Source organism: Lissotriton helveticus, chromosome 5_1 (assembly GCF_964261635.1).
Source record: "Lissotriton helveticus chromosome 5_1, aLisHel1.1, whole genome shotgun sequence".
In the NCBI taxonomy this organism is placed as follows: domain Eukaryota; kingdom Metazoa; phylum Chordata; class Amphibia; order Caudata; family Salamandridae; genus Lissotriton; species Lissotriton helveticus.
The window spans coordinates 349,294,812-349,317,110 of NC_136065.1; the positions used below are offsets into that span (position 1 = coordinate 349,294,812).

Consider the following 22,299-nt stretch of genomic DNA (forward strand, 5'->3'; position numbering starts at 1 on the left):
TTATGAACAGCCCAGGAGCACAGTCGCTGAGCCCAGAGGGTCAGTAGCAGGTGAGTTTGAGAGAACACTGGTCACTGGGCCAGCCACGCGTGGTCCTGGGAGAAGGTCCCGCTAGGTCCTGCGGAGGACAGATGCAAAGGAACGCCATTATTGTGAATCTGAAAACATATGGGTAGACGTTTCAACCTTGAGGCATCCAGACGAGGTCATAGAGGGAAGGATGCGCTTTAATCTCGGCACTGTGACATCACCAGCTTGCCCGCGTCTAGTAATTTGACCTGGATTTGTCCTGCCTGTAATGTATTTGTGAATTGTAATTGCCTTTCTGAGGGGAAAATGATTGTGTTCCATCCTGTATAAAAGAATCCATTCGAAGCTAATATGAAATACGCGACGTGCAGTAATGCTGGCTACCGCGGGGAGTAGGAGGAGCTTCAGGATGGGATTAAGCAGGTCAATAAGCAGTATAAAGCTTTTTTTAATCAAAGGAACCTCCCCTTCTGTTATTGTTGAAACCAATTCCCACTTCAGAGTTTGTGCCAGCACTTGCAGGAAGAACACACGTAACAATAGACCCAGTTCAGGCATAGACCCAGTTCAAGCGACAGAGTCCTGGTGATTTTTTAAGTAAAAAATGGCTTTTTTGAGCTGTCTCCCGCCTAAAATTGCCTGTGCTTCAATAGAAATCAATGGGCAAAATACATTCCCTCGATTTATTTATTTTTAAATCTCCCACTTTCCTGTATTGAAATGTTAGCATGTATGGAAGAGGGGGCAGTACTTAATTTGTGAAAGAAAGAATGCCGGTGCCTGAAGCCCTGCTTAGAAGGTGCAAATAAACGTCAGAGCGCCGAAAGCCGAGGCCTCTTTAATCCACCACCAGACGCTCATGGCGCCTCTTTCTTACTCTTGCAGGTCACAACTTTCTCTCTTACTGCAGGGGCGGCCTTGGGCATGTGCAAGCTGTGCACCTGCACGGGGCCACCAAACCCCAGGGGCCTCCACGCCAATATATATCCTTAATATAATAATCCTCTGAGGATGGATACATATTTGCGTGGTGGTCCCTGGCAGGGATTTGGCGGCTTCTGGCTCTGTTCCACTTTCTAACACCCTGACCCCCCCACCCTCCTGAGCTTCGGGGGGCTCCGCCCCTCCCGGACCCCCTCTTCCGGGGCCCCCTACCTACGCTCCCTGCCCAGGGCCTCCATGAGCTTAGAGCCGCCCCTGCTTACTGACGGTTTCCCATCTTTCTTTTCCTACTTCTTTCTGATTTGTGTGTTTTTCCTATCTCTTTCTCTCTCTGTAAATATCTGATGCAGAAAAATAAATGCCTGTCCCCAAACCCTCCCAGCAGCCACTGGCTCAAATTAAGCCCTGAGAAGGAGTCATTTATTATGTTTATCAGACCCAATCAATCCTAAATTCTGACCTGAAAATGTAAAGTTCTGATTTATGAGTCCAGGGTGCAAGTCAAACATCTAAAAAGAAATGCAAATAAATGTATTTATTGAATTGAATCCCAATGGAGCCTAAATTCTGGCCTTTTAAAGTATTGATCTATGTGTCAGTGGTGAAAGTCAAACATTCAAAAAAGATTTACAATTAAAAGATATTTATGAATTCAGATTTATATTAAGACAATTTTCAGGCTTAGAGTGCTGCAAAATTATGCAAGAAAGGCAGCAGGGAACTCTATTGCCATTTTTACAGCAAAGTCTTTAAGCAACGGATTACCTAGTGCCAACCATGCCGAGCTGAAAAACGTCAAAGTCTTTTACCACTCCAGACACAGTATTACAATTTTGGATTGTTAAAACACTATCTAAGCCAGCTTAGAGTGTAAAAATGCAACTCCTCAGCTTCTTCCAGGAAAGTTTTGATTTGATCCGTCTAGCGGGGCGAAGTAAAAGTGTCCCAACATGCAGTTTCCATAATCAGTTTTAGACACTGCTACAGCCAAAACTGCCTAACTGAATTACACTACATTTTGCAGAAAGCTAGATTTTCTCTCAGAAGAGTGCTTTTTGTGATTTGATTTACATTCGTTCAGTAGTTTTTGAGAAATTAAGTATTAAAATGTACAGATATATGGATGGTTGGGTTTACAGGACGCTTGAAGGAATCAAATTATCAAGCTTTTTTCCCCCATCGGCCACCTTGATCACGCAGGATCGAAAGGCTTCTCTGATTGGGTGGCCTCTGCATGAAAAGAAAGGTTGCGGCTCCCAATACAGGACACGGTGACTCGGTCCCCATGTCCTGAAAATTAAACAAGAATGATGTATAAGAGGGCACAATAGAGGTACCCTCACTGGTATTTTCCCAGAGAGAATGGAGGACTAATGTAATTTTTTGGGGTGGAGGAGGGATTTTCAAGGATCTCGCTACCCCACTGAAACCAGAAGACAAGTGTACTCCTGTGATCGTCACGCTGGAGCACATGGGCCCATGCAGGCTTCCAAGAGAGTCCTGTGGAATCAGATGACCTTTTAAAAACAAAAGTGCAGTGATTGTCTGTGGTTGATTGCCACATACAGGGGGTTGGCCCTCCAGGTAACCCATGCCGTGCACGGCCATAGGCAATGCACAGCGGTGGAGGGTGCCTGTAGGGGCCAACCCCACAACACGCATGACTAAAGGTCAGGCGTGGTAGGAGTTGGATGCCCAGGGTGGTTGGGCTCTGGGCCTGGTCGCAGGCAGTGGGTGTCTACCCAGGTAGGGAGGGTTTGGCCTGCAGCTAAGCCCTGCGACTAACCCTACACTTGTTTGTATGGTAATAACATTTTACATTATGGTAAGAAACCCCTATGAATTGACTGAAAAAAACAAACTTTAAAGTGCCGTTATTGATAGATATATTAATATCTTACTTTACTTTTTAAAAAAAACTTCGAAATTCACTGAAAACAACAAAGGTTCGATTGATGTTATATTGAGGTGAAAATGTTGTGCCCTCACCCATGCACTGTTTATGACATCACATTTTAAATTACTCATGACTTGTTCTATGACCTAATTGATAACATCACTGATTGCATTAGAAAAGACCTCATTGATGAGACCACTGCATGGCGGGGTGTGAGTTATAGTCAGAACTATTGGAATTATGCAATTCTGTGGTCGCTGAGATTTTCGCATAATCATAGAATTGCTGCATTTGCCACATAATCCATCATCTGCCACATAATCTGCAGATTTTAACAAACGAAATTGTTTCTAGCTTAAACGGTTCAAAAGTTACTAAAAATGAAGCAACACATGTTGCCGCACAGTGGAAGGCCCTTTGCAAAGCTGAACCGGTCACCTTTCTGTTGCTTATTGGTATATTTGGTGTTAAATAGGTACCACTGAGGTGCAACCAATACCCAGACAGTGTTCACAAGTTTAAAAATGTCATAATAATGAAGTAAAAGTATTTCAAAATGTGCTGCGTTATGTCACATTAATTTGCCTTTCCTTGCCGCATAATTTACTCAACCCTGCCACATAATTTGGCCCTTTCCCATCTCATAATCCCAGTGGCCCTAGTTATAGGTCCTTCAGTGCCCAATAACTTGTGAATTTCAGTGTTTTTTTTTGTTCAAAATGTTACATTTAAACTGACATTTTCATCTAGCCATAACCTTTTTTATTTTTGACTAACAGCTCAGTGCATTTTTGGCAATCGCTAAAGTGATTAATAGCCATGCTACATAATGTTGGTTATTTGTGTGACGCCTTGTATCACTCAAGGTCACCGCAAAGCACTCAGTGGGGACATAGGCGAAAAGAGGGATTAGGAAGGGCTAAAAAAAATAGGCAAGTTAGACGATTGATGTAGAAGCCTTGTGGATGGACTGGCCACCACAAAAAGGCACTACTTTACTGGTCGCAGAAAATATAACTCAAATCACTCCTGACAAAACAAAAGAATTAAAATACCTATAGATGTGTGTCGAGGTGATCAGTTAAAGTTTTTCTACACATGATGGACTCTTTAAAATAAAGTGTTTCCATTGTTTTTAAATCTAATACTGTACAATGAAAATGAAAAATTGGTATAGAATAATGTTGGAAAAACAAGAGGTATATTGTTTATATTCATACTCCAAAGAAAAGCATTTTCGGTGTTGTTTTTTGGTTTCGCCTGTTATATTTTTCTTCCTCATTATTTTAATGTATTCTCCGTGAGTCTGAACAGTTCTAGGGAGCGAACTGAACGTTCAGCATGGACTGTGTTTCAGTTTGTGTTTTAGATCTGCCATGTGGGAGCTTATTGCTAGTACTTTTTAGGTCTCGGCAACGAGAACTATTGTCACCGAGTAAGCGCGCAAGGGAGTACAGAGCGGTGCACGAGCCGACCAGGGTCTGTGGACGCGCACACACAAAGGCAGGCAGGCAGGCACACACCAGACACACACAGACACAGACAGACACACGCACGCACGCACACACACACACACACGCACGCACACACACACACACACCCTCCCTCTCTGCCCACTCCCTCTCTGCCGCCCCCCCTCTACCCCCACTCACCGGGCTCTTTCCCTCTGCAGCGGGTCAGTCACGGCAGCAGGCAGACTCGGTGTCTTCTCCGGCGATCTTCAGCTGATGTGCACGCTCACGCTGCGTCTCCTGCGCGCCCATCACGCTGTTTCGCGCCCGTTGATCCTCAGCTTGTGATTACTACTCCTTCTAACCCGGATTCTAAATTACTATTTCTTGGTTCTCTAACTCCACTCTGTTGATTCGTAACAAACTGATATTCAGCACATTTCACAGTCTCGCTTTTGCTTCTCATAAATACAATAAGATTATTTTAAGCAATGTCTACCCTTCTTTTGGTTCTGTGCCTATTATGCTTCGGACTATAGAGTTTTAGAAAGTGTGGTGGAAGATTCCATGATATCAGTGGTGTGCACAGTGCAGAGTGAGTGTGCAGAGTGCAGAGTAGTGAGTGCAGAGTAGTGAGTGCAGAGTAGTGAGTGCAGAGTGTGAGTGCAGAGTAGTCAGTGCAGAGTAGTGAGTGCAGAGTAGTGAGTGCAGAGTAGTGAGTGCAGAGTGAGTGGGCAGAGTGAGTGTGCAGAGAGTGTGCAGAGGAGTGAGTGCAGAGGAGTGAGTGCAGAGGAGTGAGTGCGCAGAGTAGTGAGTGCGCAGAGTAGTGAGTGTGCAGAGTAGTGAGTAGTGAGTGCAGAGTAGTGAGTAGTGAGTGCAGAGTAGTGAGTAGTGAGTGCAGAGTAGTGAGTAGTGAGTGCAGAGTAGTGAGTGCAGAGTAGTGAGTAGTGAGTGCAGAGTAGTGAGTGCAGAGTAGTGAGTGCAGAGTAGTGAGTGCAGAGTGCAGAGTAGTGAGTGCAGAGTAGTGAGTGCAGAGTAGTGAGTGCAGAGTAGTGAGTAGTGAGTGCAGAGTAGTGAGTAGTGAGTGCAGAGTAGTGAGTAGTGAGTGCAGAGTAGTGAGTGCAGAGTAGTGAGTGCAGAATAGTGAGTGCAGAGTAGTGAGTGCAGAGTAGTGAGTGCAGAGTGCAGAGTAGTGAGTAGTGAGTGCAGAGTAGTGAGTGCAGAGTAGTGAGTAGTGAGTGCAGAGTAGTGAGTAGTGACTGCAGAGTAGTGAGTGCAGAGTAGTGAGTAGTGAGTGCAGAGTAGTGAGTAGTGAGTGCAGAGTAGTGAATGCAGAGTAGTGAGTGCAGAGTAGTGAGTGCAGAGTAGTGAGTGCAGAGTAGTGAGTGCAGAGTGCAGAGTAGTGAGTGCAGAGTAGTGAGTGCAGAGTGCAGAGTGCAGAGTAGTGAGTGCAGAGTAGTGAGTGCAGAGTAGTGAGTGCAGAGTGCAGAGTAGTGAGTGCAGAGTAGTGAGTGCAGAGTAGTGAGTGCGCAGAGTAGTGAGTGCAGAGTAGTGAGTAGTGAGTGCAGAGTAGTGAGTAGTGAGTGCAGAGTAGTGAGTGCAGAGTAGTGAGTGCAGAGTAGTGAGTGCGCAGAGTAGTGAGTAGTGAGTGCTGAGTAGTGAGTGCAGAGTAGTGAGTAGTGAGTGCAGAGTAGTGAGTGCAGAGTAGTGAGTAGTGAGTGCAGAGTAGTGAGTAGTGAGTGCAGAGTAGTGAGTAGTGAGTGCAGAGTGCAGAGTAGTGAGTGCAGAGTAGTGAGTGCAGAGTAGTGAGTGCGCAGAGTAGTGAGTAGTGAGTGCAGAGTAGTGAGTAGTGAGTGCAGAGTAGTGAGTAGTGAGTGCAGAGTAGTGAGTGCAGAGTAGTGAGTAGTGAGTGCAGAGTAGTGAGTAGTGAGTGCAGAGTAGTGAGTAGTGAGTGCAGAGTGCAGAGTAGTGAGTGCAGAGTGCAGAGTAGTGAGTGCAGAGTAGTGAGTAGTGAGTGCAGAGTAGTGAGTAGTGAGTGCAGAGTAGTGAGTGCAGAGTGCAGAGTAGTGAGTGCAGAGTGCAGAGTAGTGAGTGCAGAGTGCAGAGTAGTGAGTGCAGAGTGCAGAGTAGTGAGTGCAGAGTAGTGAGTGCAGAGTAGTGAGTGCAGAGTAGTGAGAGTGCAGAGTAGTGAGTGTGCAGAGTAGTAATTGCAGAGTAGTGAGTGCAGAGTAGTGAGTGCAGAGTAGTGAGTGCAGAGTAGTGAGTGCAGAGTAGTGAGTAGTGAGTGCAGAGTAGTGAGTAGTGAGTGCAGAGTGCAGAGTAGTGAGTGCGCAGAGTAGTGAGTGCAGAGTAGTGAGTGCGCAGAGTAGTGAGTGCAGAGTAGTGAGTGCAGAGTAGTGAGTGCAGAGTAGTGAGTAGTGAGTGCAGAGTAGTGAGTGCAGAGTAGTGAGTGCAGAGTAGTGAGTGCAGAGTAGTGAGTAGTGAGTGCAGAGTAGTGAGTAGTGAGTGCAGAGTAGTGAGTAGTGAGTGCAGAGTAGTGAGTGCAGAGTAGTGAGTAGTGAGTGCAGAGTAGTGAGTAGTGAGTGCAGAGTGCAGAGTAGTGAGTGCAGAGTAGTGAGTAGTGAGTGCAGAGTAGTGAGTAGTGAGTGCAGAGTAGTGAGTGCAGAGTAGTGAGTGCAGAGTAGTGAGTAGTGAGTGCAGAGTAGTGAGTAGTGAGTGCAGAGTAGTGAGTGCAGAGTAGTGAGTAGTGAGTGCAGAGTAGTGAGTGCAGAGTGCAGAGTAGTGAGTGCAGAGTAGTGAGTGCAGAGTAGTGAGTAGTGAGTGCAGAGTAGTGAGTAGTGAGTGCAGAGTAGTGAGTGCAGAGTAGTGAGTGCAGAGTAGTGAGTGCGCAGAGTAGTGAGTGCAGAGTAGTGAGTAGTGAGTAGTGAGTGCAGAGTAGTGAGTAGTGAGTGCAGAGTAGTGAGTAGTGAGTGCAGAGTAGTGAGTGCAGAGTAGTGAGTAGTGAGTGCAGAGTAGTGAGTGCAGAGTGCAGAGTAGTGAGTGCAGAATAGTGTGTGCAGAGTAGTGAGTAGTGAGTGCAGAGTAGTGAGTGCAGAGTAGTGAGTAGTGAGTGCAGAGTGCAGAGTAGTGAGTGCAGAGTAGTGAGTGCAGAGTGCAGAGTAGTGAGTGCAGAGTAGTGAGTGCAGAGTAGTGAGTGCAGAGTAGTGAGTGCAGAGTAGTGAGTGCAGAGTGCAGAGTAGTGAGTGCAGAGTGCAGAGTAGTGAGTGCAGAGTAGTGAGTGCAGAGTGCAGAGTAGTGAGTGCAGAGTAGTGAGTGCAGAGTAGTGAGTGCAGAGTAGTGAGTGCAGAGTAGTGAGTGCAGAGTGCAGTGCAGTGCAGGTATGTGCAGTGCAGGTATGTGCAGTGCAGTGCAGGTATGTGCAGTGCAGTGCAGGTGAGTGCAGTGCAGGTGAGTGCAGTGCAGGTGAGTGCAGTGCAGGTGAGTGCAGTGCAGGTGAGTGCAGTGCAGGCGAGTGCAGTGCAGGCGAGTGCAGTGCAGGCGAGTGCAGTGCAGGCGAGTGCAGTGCAGTGCAGGTGAGTGCAGTGCAGTGCAGGTGAGTGCAGTGCAGTGCAGGTGAGTGCAGGTGAGTGCAGGTGAGTGCAGGTGAGTGCAGTGCAGGTGAGTGCAGTGCAGGTGAGTGCAGTGCAGTGCAGGTGAGTGCAGTGTAGTGCAGTGCAGTGCAGGTGATTGCAGTGCAGGTGAGTGCAGTGCAGTGCAGTGCATGTGAGTGCAGTGCAGTGCAGGTGAGTGCAGTGCAGTGCAGGTGAGTGCAGTGCAGGTGAGTGCAGTGCAGTGCAGGTGAGTGCAGTGCAGGTGAGTGCAGTGCAGGTGAGTGCAGGTGAGTGCAATGCAGTGCAGGTGAGTGCAGTGCAGGTGAGTGCAGTGCAGTGCAGGTGAGTGCAGTGCAGGTGAGTGCAGTGCAGGTGAGTGCAGTGCAGGTGAGTGCAGTGCAGGTGAGTGCAGTGCAGTGCAGTGCAGTGCAGGTGAGTGCAGTGCAGGTGAGTGCAGTGCAGTGCAGGTGAGTGCAGTGCAGGTGAGTGCAGTGCAGTGCGGGTGAGTGCAGTGCAGTGCAGGTGAGTGCAGTGCAGTGCAGGTGAGTGTAGTGCAGGTGAGTGCAGTGCAGTGCAGGTGAGTGCAGTGCAGTGCAGGTGAGTGCAGTGCAGTGCAGGTGAGTGCAGTTGAGTGCAGTGCAGGTGAGTGCAGTGCAGTGCTGGTGAGTGCAGTTGAGTGCAGTGCAGGTGAGTGCAGTTGAGTGCAGAGTGGTGTGTATTGACAATGTAAATGACAATGCCATTTATTTATGATTTAAAGAAAAAATAATGTCATGAGCAATGCCAATAGCTCTACCTTTAATGATGCCGAGACCATTGCATTGTAAATGCTTGTTTTTCACAGATCTCTGTGCTCCCGTTGCTTTGAGCTAGGGAGTGTAAAACTGAATAATTTTTTTGTCTGCAATGTCATGTAATTCCACAAGCGTTTTGAGAAGTTATGCAAAATGAGACTTTTAAAGTGAAACGTGGTTTGCCTGTATCTAGCATTAATGTCTTTCACAGCAGCAAGCATTTTTCATTAAAATACAGTCTAATGAGATACTACCAGGAGTCGAGTTTCAGCAGAATATGTCACTCGACGAGGAAGGTTCTGTCAAGATGACACCCACATGCAAAAAGTACACAATTTGCCAAACTTTCACTGGCATTGTCTAAATTTCGCCCCCGTCTATTATGCTTTTCAAATTTACTCCCCAACTGCAAAGTAGACCTGAAGTGTGGCTTGCGTTTCATTTGTAGAACTGTAGATTATCTCTGGGGGAAAAAAGTATTTTTTTACAATTTTGACTTCCCTTCTTCTTTGACAGTTGACTGCTGGGATGGACCGGATGGGGAGCCCATTGTGCACCACGGCTACACACTGACTTCCAAAATACTCTTCAAGGATGTCATTGAAACAATTAACAAATATGCCTTCAGCAAGAATGAGTATGTCTAGTACTTTAATGTTGCTCTTTCTTATGCAGTTGCAATACTGTTTAATGTTTTGTCAGATATAACAATGCTATTTTATGTGTCACGTCTTTGCACCTGAGATTATGTTTTGAGTTCTATGTTTATCAGAAAGGACATTGCTGCTTCACAGGGTGGACCTCTTTAATTTGGTACTGAAGTCAGGATAACTAAGAATTCTTTTTAGACAGACTATAAATTCCGAGGCAGATTTACGTTGCCTGACGCATCTCTGCAAATCGGCAGAGATGCGCCAGGAAAGATACGGTACGCAAGTTCATCCTTGCGCCACCCATGATGCGCCGCATTTACAATGCGGCGCACCATGGCGCAGGAATGAACAGATGCGTGTCTCATCTTGGGCGTAAAGTTGGCGCAGTGCTGAAGTTGTGGCACGCAACTCCAGCACTTTTCCAACTTGCCCTATCTTTAACTGGTGCGTCAAGCCTTACGCCTGCTTCAAGCAGGCGCAGGGTTTTGACGCATCAGCGTTGGGAAAATGATTCAGTGAAACCTTGTAGATTTCACTGAGACACTTTTCAGGGGCGTTCCTGCGACGGAATTCCCCCCCCCTGCACCGGAACGCCTACATGAAACCTGACGCAGGTTTCATGTGGCGCAGGGCCTTACACTGTGACGCATCTCCATAGATGCGTCACATTGTAAATGTCTCGTAGGAATGCGCCACGTTTACGCCACCTTGCGTGACGCAACAGCGGCGTAAACGTGGCGCAAGGGGCTTGTAAATCTGCCCCTCCATTTTTGGAAATAAAAAGACAACAAATTTGGAAATATCAAAATAAGGGCCTTGGTGCACCTAATGGAATTGCTTGCTTTGTGATTTCTTGAGCACGAAAGGTATGCAAGTGTCATGATTCGGAAATAGAGTTTAGCTCTTTTGCCATGCTCATCTTTTATCTGATGCTTTCATTGGTGCACTGGTAAAACAAAATCCAATCTTCACACCAGTTAGTTGTTAAAGTTGTGCTTTGCCTGGTTCAGCGAGTGCCTTTGTTTCATACATTACAACGAATCATTTTATGAAACTCTTCATAGAATGTTAGCATTATTTAAGGAAGGTTTTGAGTGCAGCAATAAAAAAAGTAGGTAACATTGTTAACCATGCACCATTATTGTTCAAGATTTAAGATACCAAACATCAGTGAATCCTTTAATACAGTGAACCAAATATTATGAGCCAATGTAAGCTAGAGCCAGACTTGAGCCTGGCTTATCTCGAGGCCATGTTGGAACCTCAAGCCCATAAAGAGCCGAGCTTGCATGTGGCTTCTGCCTGCCTACCTCCCTGTACACAGGATGTGGTATTACAGCCAGAACTGTCGTCTTTGGTACTGGGGAACCAGCTTTGAGCCTTGGCGTTTGCTCCTGTGATTCTAGGCAAATCACTTAATCTCTCTGTGCTTACAATGAACGGTGAGCTTTTGTAATGTAACTGATGCTTCGGGTTGAGTTTGCACTATATAAAAACTACAGAAAAATGCTCAAACAAGTAAAAACAAAGCCTTAAAATAAGAATAGACAAATAGATACCCGTGTTGTGGCTGATCTGTACAAAATGAAACCAGAAAGCCTGGATAAATAGCTGTTTCACCTGCTTAAACTGTGTGATCTAAGGCAACTATTTTCTTTCACCAAAAGTCTTTCTCTTCATGTTCACATACTTTTAAAAATATTTTGAAAAGACTATCATATTTCACCTCATGTTTGCTGTATGATTTACTTAGGTAACCTTTTCAGGGCTTAGCTTGTGTATGGTGTCTAAGATCAGAACCAGGCCCTTGGCTCGGATCATCTTTAACACACACAGAGTTCTCCACTGATACTGGCAGCTTAACTTTGAGGTCTGATTAGCAACAGATGTTTCCAAATACCATCTAGGAGGTCTTGGCAGGGCTCCCAGGAGGCCTAAATGTGAAAGATTATATCCTCATTCATGGCCAGGAGCAACATCGAAGGCTGAGGAGAGTCCCGAACACCCTCACTCTACTGGGAGAAATATGAATTCCTATACTTGAGCAGGTGCTTTCAGGGGGATGGGTCATAGTGGACCCTGGGAAGGTGGGCGCCAACAAAACCACTCAATCGGCTCACCCACCGAGCAATGGTGCCTGAGACCCACAGTTTCTTAGGTATGATGTGATATGATATAGATTTGTATAGTGCAACAGTTGCCATGAATATGACCAGATGATGGGGTCAATCACAAGATCAAGGTTTTCAAGGCCTTCCTAAATGGCGTATGGAGCTTCATACTGGTCAGATGGAGGAGTAGGGCGTTCCAGATCTTGGCCACCATGAACGAACAAGCTCTGCCTCCCCATCTCTTCCTACGCACTCTGGGGTGACCAATAAATTGTGACTTACTGAGCAGAGAATTCTGCATGGAGAATACCACTGAAACATGGATTTGTTTCCTCCCAGGCTTGCACTGTAATATGCTTTGCAAACAATACACATGGCCTTGAAGGTAATCCGCTGCTGTACAGGGAGCCAGTGAAGTACATGGAGTACTTTACAGAACAACATGTATTTAGGGATGCCTAGTTTCAGTCTGGGTGCTGCATTTTGCACCAGTTGTAATTTGGAAAGAATAGTCTTGTTAGTGTTCAGATAAAGTGTGTTTTAATAAGCAATTCTAGATGTAATTAATTATTATTATTATTATTTAGCGATTTATAGAGCGCCTGGTGACCCGGAGGCATCCCCGCGCTGTAGCATTTGTGGAGACCAGAGGGGAGAGGGGACTTTATTTTGGGAACAGCAGCGTTTTCAATTTTTTCCGGAAAAGGAGATGGCTGGGTTCCAGCCTCAGGGGGCGAGGAAGTGAGTTCCATCCTGAGGATGCTTTTACAGAAAAGCGTCGACCGCCGGTGCGTGCCTTCCTGTATCTGGGGACGTTGGCCAGACGCTCATTGTCCGAGCGTAGGGACCTGGGGGCCTTGTAGGGGGTGACCAGGTCTCTCAGGATAGCAGGGCCGAGACCGTTGAGAAGTTTGTGTGCGGTGCACAGGGCCTTGAATTATACCCTTTGTCGTATTGGAAGCCAGTGGAGGGCCTTGATCGCTGGTCTGGCTGAGACTCTGGAAGGGAGATTCATAAGGAGCTGGGCAGCTGCGTTTTGCGTACGCTGAAGTTTAGCCATAGTGGCTTCAGGAGCTCCCAGATAGACCATGTTACTGTAGTCTAGCCGCGCAAGGATCAGACCTTGGACCAAGAGTTTCCTAGATAGGGGCGGAAGTAGTGGGAGGATCCTGCGGATGGAGCGCATGAGACCAAAACAGGTGCCTGCTGTTTTGGCTGCTTGGGTTTTCAGAGACAGCTCGGGTTCCAGCCAGACTCCTAAGGTCTTGATTACTTGTTTCGGGGTGGGTACTTCCCCGAAGACGTCTGGCCAGACCGATGAGGGGATGGTGGTCCATTGCTTGCCCAAAAGCATGACTTCTGTCTTTGATCCGTTTAGCTTGAGCGATGACTCGCACATCCAGTGGTGAATTTGCTGGAGGCAGTTCGGCAGGTTGTCTGGGTGATTGTCCAGATGTGAGAGTGAGACGACCAATTGCGTGTCGTCCGCATAGCTCACTATCTTGATCCCAAAGGGGGCGACGACATCCTCAAGGGGGGCCATGTAAGCATTAAATAAAGTGGGGCTTAGTGATGACCCCTGGGGGACTCCGCTCGCAAGGGGGAGGGAGGCAGAGTGGGAGTTGCCATCCCATACCTGGAACGAGCGCCCTGAAAGGAAGGATTCTATCCATGTGAGCGCCGAACCTGCGAGCCCTGCCACGGCCAGCCGCTGGAGTAAGACACGGTGGTTAACCGTGTCAAAGGCTAAGCTGAGGTCCAGGAGGATCACTGCCACTGACCCTCCTGAATCCAGGATGCACCTTGCCTCCTCGATGACAGCGAGAAGGGCGGTATCTGTGCCGTGGCCCGGGCGGAACCCAGTTTGTGACTGCCGCAGAAGGTTGTTTGATTCAAGGAACTGTGACAGTTGCCCATTGACCAGTTTCTCGGCCATTTTGCTGACGCATGGGAGGAGTGAGATTGGCCGGTAGTTCGCCATGTCGGCGGGGTCCAAATGAGGTTTTTTAGGAGTGCCTTGACTACTGCACTCTTCCAGCTTGGGGGGACAGAGCCTTGAGATAGCGAGATGTTTATCAGCTCCGTGACCGTAGGCACGATGACAGGGGCTACTGTTTTCAGGAATCTAATGGGGGCAGGATCCAGAGGGGAGCCGCTTTTCATTTGCCATGGTTGTGCCTACTTCGTCCAGTGTTACTGCTCTGAAAGCGGTCAGCTGAGGATGCATGATGTTTCCTGAAAGGTTGGTAGATGCATCATTGTCCATGTGGTTCGGCAGGCAGGGATGGGGGAGGGAGACTAGAATACGGGCGATTTTGGAGTTGAAGTAGGTAGCCAATTCGTCACTTCTGTCCACCGGGGGAGTGATGGATGAGGGGGGAGCTGGTATTTTCAATAGCTCTTTGGCGATGAGAAAGGATTCTCTTGCCGAGTTGGTGGAGTTTTTTATTCTAGTGTCGTAGTGTGAGGTTTTAGTGAGCTTCAGGGTTGATTTGTAGATTCTCACCGACCTCTGATAGGCTTCCTTGCTGGCGTGCAGCCAGTCTTTCCTCCATAGTCGCTCTGCTTTTTTGCAGTCTTTGCGGAGAGTCCGGAGTTCCGGGGTGTACCATGGGGCAGATCCTAAATTCCCGTTTTTATCCTCACGGGTTTTTATGGGGAGGATAGAGTCGAGTGACATGGAGATCCACTCCCTGAATTTGCTATCAGCGGTGACCGGATCTTCCGAAGGGGTAGGGGTGGTAGAGTTCAGGGTTCTGGCCCATTCCTGTGCGGAGAGTCTGGACCATGCCCTGTCCCTGGTATAGGTGGTGGGTTTGTGGAGTTTCTTGAATGCTCCTGGTAGGTGGAGAGGGACCATGAAGTGGTCCGTCCACGGGAGGGGTAGGGACTCTTTGGCCTGAAGGGTGGGGATGTTGGTAAACACTGGATCGAGCAAATGACCTTTAGTGTGTGTGGCTCCGGAGTTGGTGAGGTGGAGACCGTAGGCAGCCAGTTCTGCAATCAAGTCGACTGCCCCTGTATCTAGGGGGTCGTCGAAGTGGATGTTGAGGTCTCCTAGTATCGCGAAGTTAGATGTGGAGTGGGCCTGAGACGCTATGGCTTCTAAGAGAGCGCTGGCAAAAGGGCCAGAGTGGCCAGGGGGACGATAAACTAGGAGGCCTGACAGTGAGCTAGTCGGCGCTAACTGGATGGTAAAATAGAGGCTTTCGGAGTCCAGGATATGAGCGTCGTTGGTTCTGCAGGAGAGGTAGTCCCGGTAGATGATGGCCAGTCCTCCTCCTCTGCCTGAAGGACGAGGTTGGGACTGGATAAGGAAGCCCGGAGGGAGGGCTAGAACAACGTCTGAGTCCGAGTGGTCGGTAAGCCATGTTTCATAGAGGAACAAAATGTCGATCTCGTGGTCTTCTATTAGGTGATTAATGAACAGTGCGTGCATAGGGAGTGAGCGACAGTTCAGAGTGGCCAGTTTAAGAGCCGAAGGAATGGCGGGTCGACTGTGGAGTTGTAGCTGAACTGGGCAGCAGAGAGTGCAGCTGGTAAATGGTCCGTCGAGATCATGGACATAGTTACATGAGCTATCATTGGTGGGTCTGAGACTGAGGAGGTCCCGACGCGAGTAGCTTACCCTAGGGGAAGCTGGGTCCGGCATGGGTTCTGGCCCTGAGCCCAGCCGTGCGCGGACGGGCGCAGACGGGCTTGCCTTAGCGCGCAAACGGCGCTCCCGCTGCGCTCGTCCGCAGCGCTGGTATGGCCGACACATTTAAGGAGTGGGACGTGGGCGTGGCCTCGTTGTGGGCGTGTCTACGCCTTTGAGCCGCGATGGCGGTTTGAGGGGTTTCCCTGTATCAGCGCTACGTTCCGCTGTGTCAGGGGGTGTCAGGAGGGCTGCTCGGCGCGTTAGGCAAGCGCTTCTGAAACAAGTGAGTAGGTTTTTAAAAGCAGTGCAAGTGACAAGTAAGTTTTAAAACACAGAGCAAAATACAGTCCTCCGGCTTTCCGCCTCAGAGGTCAACAAAAGAGTGCCAGGGCCACCTGCTTCCACGCATGGGAAGAAATGAAAAGGAAGAGTTTTCGCCTGGTTCTAATGATCCAGAAGCAGGACAACATTGTACAATTGACCTGAAGATCCAAAGAGAGGTCAACATCCAGGATCACTCCAACATTTTTGGCTGAATTGGTAGGATGGACAGTGCCCCGAGTCTGTTGGGCCCCCAGTTGTGGTTCCATACTGATGCATGAGTTCCAAACAGTAACTCCCCTACTTTTTCTCAGTTCATCTTTAGGCAGTTCTTGCTCATCTATGTGGCCGCCTCCCACATGCAGTTGCTGAAGTTGGATGCTGTGGCTTCCATGGCTTTAGAGATGAATACAATGACCTGTGTGTCATCAGCATACGACAACCTACAGACCATAGGAGCGGATTATAATAGCCAGCGGTCGGATGTACAAGTTGAATAATGTGTGACCCCACACGGTAAGGAAAAAGGGTCAGATTTGTCATTTCCCTAAAATATCCATCTGTGTCCTGTCAGTAATTTTAAGGCCAGGTCGCCAATACCCAAAGACTGCAGGCGCTCTGGGGGAAGGGTAGGAAAGATGGTACAAAAGGCCGCAACTGCCAGTTCTTTTTTGGAAATTTAGCCTCCACCACGCAGCCATGGGGGCGTCATGAAGAAGTACATCAAGTGGATTTGTCAGCTACTAAAGAGGGTTAATTTTGAAAACCAAACTGCGCTACAAGACACAACACACTAAGCTCCTGGTTGATCCTAGTCTCAGTGTTGTGGGTTTGATCTTGATTAAAAAGCACAAGAGTGGCACAAAGTGCTCAAAAACTTAAGCCAGATTAATGCTAATGGAGACCCGTAAGAGATACAGATAAAAAGCCAGCCTTAATATACTGAGGTAGCAAGCACTTTCAAACTTATATCTATGGATATTCATTCTAGCTGTATAAGACAGCTGACGTCACTCTTACAAGCATTGTACACTCCCCCTGTCTTGTACTGAATAGTGGACACGCCGAAGCATTAGTTTTAATGTAAAGTACCTGCTGGGAAGAAACAACCTAGACGACTGCTTGTCCTGACACCGCGACAGGGCCACCAAATGGCAGAAATGGAGGCCTAGAAGAACATGTGATTTTGGTAGTGGAACTCCCCTAACCAAATCCGTGTTTCTAGATTAAATGCTAGAAGCAACCACCAAAACTCCAGCCCAACAAACCGTAGCCAAGGCATATTATTATTTGAGAACCAACTAGTGCTGCACACAAATGGAAAACAACCACGGGTCAACAAGGGTGAGAACTCAAAATACCCCAAAGTGGAACTCCTAACCACCACCGCCTTGACAAGCGACATCATACCAAAACTTTAAAAACTGCTCAGTCATAGACTGCCATCCTAGCTGAAGACGCACTCGAGCCCACCATTTCAGGTATGAAAAATTCAGCAACTGGCACCTTCTTTGATCATTCCAGATGCGGGCTCTTGAAAAAGTGGAAGCCTTTCGATGAAAGACCATTGAATGGGAAACAAATAGAGGACAGCCTCCAACCCAACCTGTAAGTAGAAGGTCGGGCACTCATTAAAGATTGAAACCTGGGGACATTTTTAAGAAGTCGTTTTAGACCTAGCCTTCGCAGATGGCCGAGAGTGTGATCCTTTAGTGACCACTCTATGGGGAAACCAAATATATGAGGAGCCGGAGTGCTCACTGGACTATGAGAAAGCCGGGCTATCACCAGTCTGATGGAAACAAATGACTCTGGAAACAATTTGCAGCCCCTCAATCGACTCATCAGGTGCCTGGCCCATGTATGGAGTGAGGCTGGGATCAATTCGCACCCTAATCAAAGTAAAGTCTGAAGTCTTATTTGCTGTGATTGAGCGCAGCCACGACCAACTGTCTTTTGCTCTTTGTTACTTCAACTCACTAACTCATGCTTGGCTTTCCATATGTCAAGTCATGTTAGTTTGCAGGGCACCAAACCTAAAAGTATCCGGGCACAAGCTCAAATCTGAGGCGTTAGCAGGACAAGACTAGAACAAAAGTGCTTTAAAACTTGTATTACATTTCTCTACACACAAGGCCTATCCTAACACCGGTCCGAGATCATTCCATCATCTTACCCTAATTACTAGCCAACGCCTACCATCCATCTTTGTCTTGTGAATTTACAATGGACCAGCGGAGCCTGATTATAGGACCTTAGGCACCATCTAGGAACATAAAGTTTGAATACTAAAGGCCAGAGGTGTGGGGCGATTTGATGGATGCGTTATTGTCTTGCCTTCCATAGTTGGTGGGGGAGCAATGTTGTGTCTGTAGTGTCGGCGCTCATTAATTAGACCGACACTAGTATTATTTTTAGAGAGCTTTATTCTCCACAACTGTTCTGTTCCTCGTCCCTACCCTTAATGCCTTAGTTCCTGTCCCATTGACTCCTCCCGTTCCTGTTCCTCCCTTTCACTCCACCCCCCAACCACTAGACTGCATCACACAATCTGACATCTCCCCCTTTCTTAACAAAATGAACTTAATTTCCACAGTGTTCGTAATTCTTCAATCAGCCACACAGGTCGGCGGACGGCCTGTTCTTCAAACATCAGTAGTGTTGAATCAGTGGTGGGCCTGGCTTTGGTCGATCTTTCCGTTGTGTTAACAAAGGCATCCTTGACTGCGGGAGTGCACCTTTGAGAATGCAAGCCATTGCGTGTGAACTGCTTATTCTCAAGTTCCGCAGTTATCATGGTTCCTTCTTGTTGTATGACTGCTGTTGGCTCAGCTCGGCAGTGGCCGTCTGTTTTACTTTGTGGCTCTTGTTCTATTGACGCTCGATCTCTTTCATGAGTGGATAATGTTCTGGTTCTCTTCCGAGCACCCGCATCTACTTTTACTTCTTTTTGTTTTGTCCGGTCGAGGGCAACACTGCCCTCCTGTTCAGTCACGTAGACCAGACGGTAAGGTACTATCTGAAGAGATTGTCTTGGTTTGGTTTGGGAACTCATTCGCTGCCTCGGGTTGTCTGGTGAACTCTTGGACTATCTGTGCATAGGCATGTTTCTCTCTCATCCGATGATGATCTATCTATATTGACACGTCCGGCTTTCCTTGCGGAGTGACTGGCTGATCCCTTCCCATCCAGTGACTAATGTCCACTATCTCTGTTTTCTTTTGTAGGTCCTTTGAGTCAGCCTCGCGGACCCCTTCAGGGGTGACGGTGTATGATCTATGTCTTGACATACCTGCGACTGACATGACAGGTTGTCTTGTGGAGTGATTGAGTATTCAGAGACATTGGTGTGGGACATGTTACTCTTGACAGGAAGGATGTCCTTTGGTTCTATGGTGCGTTCGGGTGGTTGACGCCATGGCCGTTGTCGGGACCATGACTCGGTCGACTCAAGGGATCGAGCAGACGTGCTTTCTGAATCAGAGTAGTCTTTTGTTGATTTCCTTTGAGACCGTTCCTACGGATGTGTCTCAAATGATAGATTTCTGAAACAGGAAGGCCGTGACGGGCTGCTCCTAGCGTCGGAGGTTTCTTTGGGCTATTTCTCTGGGTACCTTTCTCGAAGTGGCTTCGGTGTCATCTCACTGGAGAGGTTGTTTGATAACCACATGTTTATTTCTTGTGTTTGATCCCAAGGTGCTTCATCTCTGCCTCTCTCGTATGATGATAATGGCCTCCTCTCAGTTTCCTCATTGTCTCGGATGTCATGAGTGCGTTTGTCTTCGCCTCTCCGGTGTCTGAGTGAATCACTCTGTCTTATGTGGTTTGCTTCTTCTTCTCGTTTGTTTGGTGTCCTGACATCCGTACAGTAGGGTGATGTGTCCCACTGCTTGATGCTTCCTCGGAAGCCCGGGGGTGTTCGTGTGCCGATTTCCAGTGTTGACAGGATTGGTCCCATCTTCTGTGGTTTGTCTTTCTTGCCCGCTTGTTGGGCAGGCTGCCGTCTTGTCCATCTGTCCCACTTGACGATTCATCCTCTTCAGAATAGTTTGTGCTATACTTTGAATGACTCCTCGAGGTTGAATACCTCCTTGAGGTTGTGTCAGTGAGACTGTCACAATCCTGGGTTGTCCCGGTCTTTTGTATTGATGACTCGGAGTATTCCATGTTACTTTTTCTCTCCCTCTGTCTTATCTCTGGTCTGCCTTCACCCTCCCTCTTTCTGGTTTTGTTTGTTTCTTGGGCTTTGTTCCCAGACATGAGAGATGTCGATTTCCTGGTATCTTTGTGTCTTGCATTCGGGTGCAATTCTTTTGACATGTCTCTTGCTTTGACCCGCACTCCCACTTCGGCCTTCTTGATGATTTCCTTTAGCAACCAGTGCCCTCGAAGGATCTTGCGCTTTGTGCTGGAACTTGAACAGCCTTCGATTATCCGGAGCCGAACTGCTTCCTCATTTGTAAATGTGTTGAAATGGCAGCATTGTACCAGACTTTTCAAACGGGTGATGAAGTTTGGCAATGGTTCTCCTGGTTCCTGCCGTGCTGTGTTGAAGGTAATGCGATCATGATCCACGTCTGCTTGTGCGTTGAAATAGGCGCGTAGCTTCTCTTGGAGTCTTTCATAGGTCTCTGTGTCCTTGTCAGGGAATGTTCTGATTAAGCGTCGGCCCTCATGACCCACCAGCTGGAGGAGTAGTGTCAGACATTTTCCATCTCTTCGTTCACCGATTGCGTCAAGAAAATCGTCCAGTGATTCCAGCCACCGGTTCCATTTGGGACCCAAACTCTGCATGTCAGTCTGTGTCACTGGGGGTGGTACTTCAATGCAGGGATTGGACTTGTGTGTTTCTTTTCTCACCGACATGATGGTGGAATGTGCTATTATGACAGTGGCTCAGCAACTTCCCACTTTCGTTAGGGTGGCCTGCTAGCTGCAGGTAATTTGGAGCTCTTCCGCGATGACACGTGATGCCACTGACATCTCGTTCTTGCGTTTCTCTTCAGCCTAGCACTGGTCATCCAGTGGCTTCAATGATGAGAAAAGGCTTCCTTGATATTTGTTTACTCATGCTTCTGGACCATTTGCTTTCTTAGCTCTTCTTACTGTTGACCATTTATCTTCGCGTGGTGCTGAAAGTTTACTTCGGTACTTGCCTTTGCTCGCGTTTGTTACGTTTAGGGTCTGTATTCGCTTGGTGCATTCATGATGTGCACTTGCTTGTGCTCACTGACTTCGGGACTTGTATTTGTCTGTGCTTGGTATGTTTAGGTCTGTATTGGCTCATGCTTGTGGCGTTCTGGATTCGCAATTTACTTGTGTTAGTTTCATTCGAGACTTGTGTGGACTTGTGCTTGTTTACGTCGAGGCTTGCATTTGCTCGGGCTTGTTTATACTTGAAGCATATGCTTGCTTGTGCTTGTTTTCAGTTTATCTCTTGCCCTTGCCAGTGCTTGTTGTGTTTATTGGTACTTTACTCGTATCTTGCAGTGGCTTATGCTCATTTTGTTGCACTTCTTGCATTTGCTTGTGCTTGCGTATTTGTTTCGTCTCTTGCCTTAACTTGTTTTGGTTCAGGTCTTGCATTGGTCACGGCTTGTTGTGTTTGCTGTGGCCTTCGTCTCTTGCATTTGCCAATGCTTGTTATGCTGCTGTGGATTCGCGCTTGCCAATGTTTATTTACCGTAGCTCTTTGCACTGGCCAGTGCTTGTTGTGTTACTGTGACTTTTGTGTCTGCCACTGCTTGTTGCTCAGCCTTCTGTTGCAGTTGCCTGTGCTTGTTTCTCTCTTGTAGTTGTCTTTGCTTGTTTTCTTAGACTGCTTCTTGCATTTGCATGTGCTTGTTGCGTCACTGCAACTTTCTCTTGCCAATGTTTGTTTCCTTCTTGTGGCCTTTCCACTTGTGTTTGCCCGTGTGTGTTTCCTTACGTTTGCCAATGCTTGTTTCCTTATGTTTGCCAATGCTTGTTTCCTATATTCGCCAATGCTTGTTGCTAAACTCGGCTCGCCTGACCTCAAAATGGCCGCTCTGGATCCCTGACAGGGGATTGGAGCAGACTGCCTGACTTCAAGATGGCCGTCGTAGGGAAAATCTCGTTCCCGCCGAGATTTGACTTTCTGATGATTTCCAGGCCGACGTTCACTCACCGAACCACCGGCTGGCAGCAGGATGCTCACGCAGGCCAGGACCACTGCGCCTCGATGCTGGCGAGCCTTCGCTCGACACAGGTAGGACCGGGGTGGGCTCCCGTCCTCGGTGTCTTCCACGAGTCTTCTCCCGACTCTCCTCACGACTGGGGTTGGCACCCAGACTTCAGCGCTTCTCACGGGCCACGCTCACCACGACTTTTCCAGGTCGGAGCCTCGGCCAGGGACGCGCTGCCAGAGCTCTTCCCGCTCACGGCCTGCAATTTCAGGAACAGAAAAGGAGACAGGGCACTGTCGTCGAGTCGGCAACTTTTACTCACTTGTGCCCTCACACTGGGATCGGATACCGCTCCAGGGGTAATGCGCTCACAGAGCACTACCATCCCACCCTCGTCGCCAGCTGTAGTGTTGGCGCTCATTAATTAGACCGACACTAGTATTATTTTTAGAGAGCTTTATTCTCCACAACTGTTCTGTTCCTCGTCCCTACCCTAACTGCCTTAGTTCCTGTCCCCTTGACTCCTCCCGTTCCTGTTCCTCCCTTTCACTCCACCCCCCCAACCACTAGACTGCATCACACAATCTGACAGTGTCACAAATCACTGTGCTCTTTCCTTAGGGCATTGGTCCCATAGTGTATTTGCAAATGTGCACCTCTGGCACCAGACGTGGCCTTTGGAACATAAGAGGAGGAATTGTCCTTTGCAGGGTTCACCATCCGA

At 47.9% G+C, this 22,299-nt stretch overlaps 1 protein-coding gene across 1 annotated transcript in view; it reads left to right on the plus strand.

Annotated features, from left to right (window-relative positions):
* Positions 1-22,299, plus strand: part of PLCH2 (phospholipase C eta 2) — a 631,566-nt gene that overhangs the window by 316,408 nt on the left and 292,859 nt on the right. The window contains exon 8 of the mRNA XM_078642469.1: positions 9,221-9,341. Coding sequence (XP_078498595.1) covers positions 9,221-9,341 — 121 coding nt within the window. The remainder of the gene's footprint in view (positions 1-9,220; positions 9,342-22,299) is intronic.